Source organism: Prunus avium, unplaced genomic scaffold (assembly GCF_965620075.1).
Source record: "Prunus avium unplaced genomic scaffold, drPruAviu1.hap1.1 HAP1_SCAFFOLD_233, whole genome shotgun sequence".
NCBI classification, from domain to species: Eukaryota; Viridiplantae; Streptophyta; class Magnoliopsida; order Rosales; family Rosaceae; genus Prunus; species Prunus avium.
Window position 1 is genome coordinate 35,001 of NW_028276965.1, and position 5,000 is coordinate 40,000.

The following is a 5,000-nucleotide window of genomic DNA, read 5'->3' on the forward strand; positions in this document are numbered from 1 at the left end:
AGCTGCCCAACACTCTACCACCGAGGAGAGAGGTGGATCATGCCATAGAGTTGGAACCGGGTGCCAAGCCCCCTGCCAAAGCGCCATACCGGATGGCACCTCCTGAGTTGGAGGAATTGAGGAAGCAGTTGAAGCAGTTGTTGGACGCTGGTTACATCCAACCGTCCAAGGCCCCTTATGGTGCCCCAGTTCTTTTCCAGAAGAAGAGGGAAGGAACACTGAGGTTGTGCATCGACTACAGGGCGCTAAACAAGGTGACCATCAAAAACAAGTATCCAATCCCTTTGATTGCAGATTTGTTTGATCAGTTGGGAGGAGCCAGGTACTTCACCAAGTTGGACCTGCGCTCGGGATACTATTAAGTGAGGATCGCACCGGGAGATGAACCGAAGACCGCATGTGTGACAAGATATGGGTCTTATGAGTTCCTCGTCATGCCGTTCGGCCTGACTAACGCCCCTGCTACTTTTTGCACTCTAATGAACAAGGTATTCCATCCTTTCTTGGACAAATTTGTTGTAGTTTACATCGATGATATTGTGGTGTACAGCAATTCTCTAGAAGAACACCTCGAGCACTTGCAGAAGGTGTTCAAAGTTCTGAGGGAGAACCAGCTATATGTGAAGAAGGAGAAATGCTCATTTGCCCAAGATGAGGTGGAGTTCCTTGGTCACAAGATACGGGGTGGACAATTGCTCATGGAGGAGGGCAAGGTGCGAGCCATTCAAGAATGGGAACCACCAACCAAGGTACCTGAGTTGCGGTCTTTCCTTGGATTAGTCAACTACTATCGCAGATTCATCAAGGGATATTCAGCCATTGCCGCCCCCTTGACGGATTTGCTGAAGAAGAACAAGACGTGGCTGTGGACGCCACTATGCCAACGTGCCTTTGACGACTTGAAGAAGGCACTTATGGAGGAACCAGTGCTGAGACTTCCTGATCTTAGCCAAGCTTTTGAGGTACACACTGATGCATCAGATTTTGCTATTGGTGGTGTACTCATGCAGGATGGACACCCATTGGCTTTCGAGAGTAGGAAGCTCAATGACACCGAGCGGAGGTATACCGTTCAAGAGAAGGAGATGACAGCCGTAGTGCACTGCTTGCGAGTTTGGAGGCACTACCTACTTGGTTCTCAATTCGTGGTCAAGACTGACAATGTTGCCACAAGCTACTTTCAGTCCCAACCGAAGTTGTCACCCAAGCAGGCTAGGTGGCAAGACTTCTTGGCAGAGTTCGACTACAAACTGGAGTACAAGCAAGGGAAGACAAATGTCGTTGCTGATGCCTTAAGCAGGAAGGCCGCACTTGCCGCTGTTGTACAACCACAGAGTTCTCTCATGCAGAGGATACGAGAGGGCTTGTTGCATGACCCCCAAGCCAAAAGTCTACTAGAGCTTGTCAAAGATGGGAAGACAAGAAGATTTTGGCTCGATGATGGTGTTCTATATGCAACAGGGAAGAGAATCTATGTTCCAAGGTGGGACAATTTGAGGCGAGAGCTACTAAAGGAGTGTCACGACTCGAAGTGGGCGGGACATCCAGGCACCCATCGAACTTTGGCGTTGATGAGTGAAGCTTACTACTGGCCACAGATGCGGGAAGATGTAGACTCGTTCGTGCGGACTTGCCTTGTATGCCAACAAGACAAGACCTTGCAGAAGCAGCCGGGTGGGTTGCTAGAGCCACTTCCTGTTCCAACCAGACCATGGGAGAGTATTTCCATGGACTTCATTGTGTGTCTACCCAAGTCAGAAGGGTGTGGCTCTATTTTGGTGGTGGTCGACAGGTTCACCAAGTATGCTACCTTCATCCCCGCACCGACGGATTGCAAAGCGGAGGAAGCCGCACGCTTATTTATGAAGCATGTGGTGAAGTATTGGGGGGTCCCGAAGAGTATTATCAGTGACCGTGACACTCGCTTCACTGGTAAGCTCTGGACGGAGCTATTCAAGCTACTTGGCTCACAACTGAACTTCTCTACCAGCTTTCACCCACAGACAGATGGCCAGACGGAGCGGGTGAATGCACTGTTGGAGTTATACTTACGGCACTATGTGAGTGCTAACCAACGAGATTGGGCAAAGTTGTTGGATGTTGCTCAGTTCTCGTACAATTTGCAGCGGTCAGAGTCGACAGGGACAAGTCCTTTTGAGTTGGCAACGGGACAACAACCTATGACTCCAAGCACAGTGGTGTCAGGCTACACGGGGAGTAGCCCTGCTGCATACAAGACGGCCAAGGACTGGCAGGTGACTAATGAGCTTGCTCGGGCTCAATTAGAGAAGGCAACTCGGAAGATGAAGAAATGGGCGGACAAGCATCGGCGTGACGTTGTATTCCAACCAGGTGACCTGGTTTTTGTGAAGCTCAACCCCTCTCAACACAAGTCCACTAGAAAGGTACACAAGGCGTTGTTGAGGAGATATGAGGGCCCATTGCCTTGCCTTGCATTGGCATGCCATGCCCAAGTTGTGGCCTACACCAAGCCATTCAAGCCATGCGTTGCCTTACCTTGGAATTGCTCATCATCCAATGCATTCCGAGAAAGTGAGTGTAGGCGAGGCTAAGGATGGCTTGCCTTGCCTTGCCTTGCATTGGCATGCCATGCCCAAGTTGTGGCCTACACCAAGCCATTCAAGCCATGCGTTGCCTTACCTTGGAATTGCTCATCATCCAATGCATTCCGAGAAAGTGAGTGTAGGCGAGGCTAAGGATGGCTTGCCTCGCCTTGCCTTGGCATGCCGTGCCCATGATGTGGCCTTGACCAAGCCATTCAAGCCATGCGTTGCCTTCGCCTTGGCATGCCGTGGCCTTACCTCGCCATGCGATGCATTCCGACAAAGTGACGCGAAGCGGAAGCCTATCATGGCGTAAAAATGTCGACAAAATTTTTCGACATTTGAATAATGGGGTTTGACAAGGTTTGAAAAATTCAATACAAATGGTAGGCTTGAATGTCGACAAAGTGACGCGAAGCGGAAGCCTACCACGGCGTAAAAATGTCGACAGATTTTTTCGGACCTTGTCCTGCCATGGGCTGCGCGCAGCATGCCGGCAGCCTGTGCGCAGCGTGCGCACAGCATGTCGGCAGCGTGCGCACAGCATGCCGGCAGCGTGCGCGCACCATGCCGGCAGCCTGTCGACAGAATTTTTCGAAACTTGTCCTGCCATGCGCGCGCGCAGCTTGCTTGCAGCGTGCTGATTCTGTCGACAGTGAGGCTAGCGAAAGTTGTCCTGCCATGGCGTGCGCGCAGCCTGTGCGCGCAGCTTGCGCATCTGTCGACAGTGAGGCTAGCGAAACTTGTCCTGCCATGGCATGCGCGGCGCCTGCGCGCAGCCTGCGCGCAGCATGCGCACAACATGCGCGCAGGCTGTGCGCAGCGTGCGCGGAGCTTGCGTGCAGCTTGCGCATCTGTCGACAGTGAGGCTAGCGAAACTTGTCCTGCCATGGCATGCGCGCAGCGTGCGCGCAGTCTGTGCGCAGCATGCGCGCAGCCTGTGCGCAGCGTGCGCGCAGCTTGCGCATCTGTCGACAGTGAGGCTAGCGAAACTTGTCCTGCCATGGCATGCGCGCAGGCTGCGCGCAGCATGCGCGCAGCCTGCGCGCAGCATGTGCGCAGCATGCCGGCAGCATGGTTCCAGGTTTTTTCAAATGTCGACAGAATTTTTCAAATCTTGTCAAACCCCGTTTTTATTGAAATTTCCTCGCACAATAAGCTCCCCATAAGTAGTCTATGATTTTTAGGACCTTCTCCAACTTACAAAACTAAAAAATTCCTCCCGGATTTGTTTTAATGATTTTTTCAATTTTACGACTTCTAAAAATAATAAAAAATACTTCCCGACTTCAAAAATTTATGAAACTTTTTCCCATCATAGATTGCATGTTTCTTAGTATCCCTGCAAAAAATCACGTCCAAATACCTTGTATTGAATTATTTAGAGCCCATTATGACTCCTCGCGCATAGGTGATGTCTCTTCCTGTCAAAGGGCTAAATGCATAAAATGCTATATAGGGGGGTGTGTGTTGCCTGCATATGCATGGCAGCCCATGCCTTCCTAGCTGCAGCCCCCTTCCCCCACGCCACACCCATGTCATGTTGCCTCGATATGTTGCCTCGGTATTATGGGTTTGGTGTCGGGGTCGGGGGGCTGCCACCCATGGCGGTGGTGGCCGGAATCCGGCCGCCGCCACCATGCCGCCGCCATGGGTGAGGGAGGAAAAAAAAGGCGTGGAAAGTTGCGAAATGGGGTTGTCTAGGCTTTTTTTTGGCATGGGAGAGCATGGAGTGCTAGGAACTCCTTCTCAAATGCACGGGCATGTCGACCACAACCTCATTTCGCAACAACAACCACCCGTGTGGGGTGGCGGTGGGTGGATAGTCGCGGATTGGGGCTTGCCAAGCCAATGTTTTCAAAAAATTTCATCAAAATTAAAAACAAATGTTTTGTTGCCTTCGGATTTGTGGGCGAGCGGCGAGTCGGAGTGGAGCCGGTAAAGTTTAACCTCGGTGTGCACGGTTGTTTTTAGAAACTCAATCCAATGCCGGGGACGTTGAAAGTGACGCTCTTATGAGTTGCAAACCCGCAAGATTTAAAGAACCTTTTCAAAACAATTTCAAACCAACAAGATTTAAAAACAGAAATTTTCATCAAAATGAAAAACAAATGTTTTGTTGCCTTCGGACTAGTGGGCGAGCGGCGAGTCGGAGTGGAGCCGGTAAAGTTTAACCTCGGTGTGCACGGTTGTTTTTAGAAACTCAATCCAATGCCGGGGACGTTGAAAGTGACGCTCTTATGAGTTGCAAACCCACTAGATTTAAAGAACCTTTTCAAAACAATTTCAAACCAACAAAATTAAAAACAAATGTTTCGTTGCAAACAAATTGTGGGCGAGCGGCGAGTCGGAGTGGAGCCGGTAAAGTTTAACCTCGGTGTGCACGGTTGTTTTTAGAAACTCAATCCAATACCGGGGACGTTGAAAGTGACGCTC

The 5,000-nt window shown here is 50.7% G+C and overlaps 1 protein-coding gene across 1 annotated transcript in view; it reads left to right on the forward strand.

Annotated features, from left to right (window-relative positions):
- LOC148286380 (uncharacterized) overlaps positions 1-362 on the forward strand; it is a 2,133-nt gene extending 1,771 nt beyond the window's left edge. Inside the window, exon 1 of the mRNA XM_088246508.1 lies at positions 1-362. This exon is cut by the window's left edge and continues 1,771 nt beyond it. Coding sequence (XP_088102634.1) covers positions 1-362 — 362 coding nt within the window.
- The last annotated feature ends 4,638 nt before the right edge of the window (positions 363-5,000 follow it).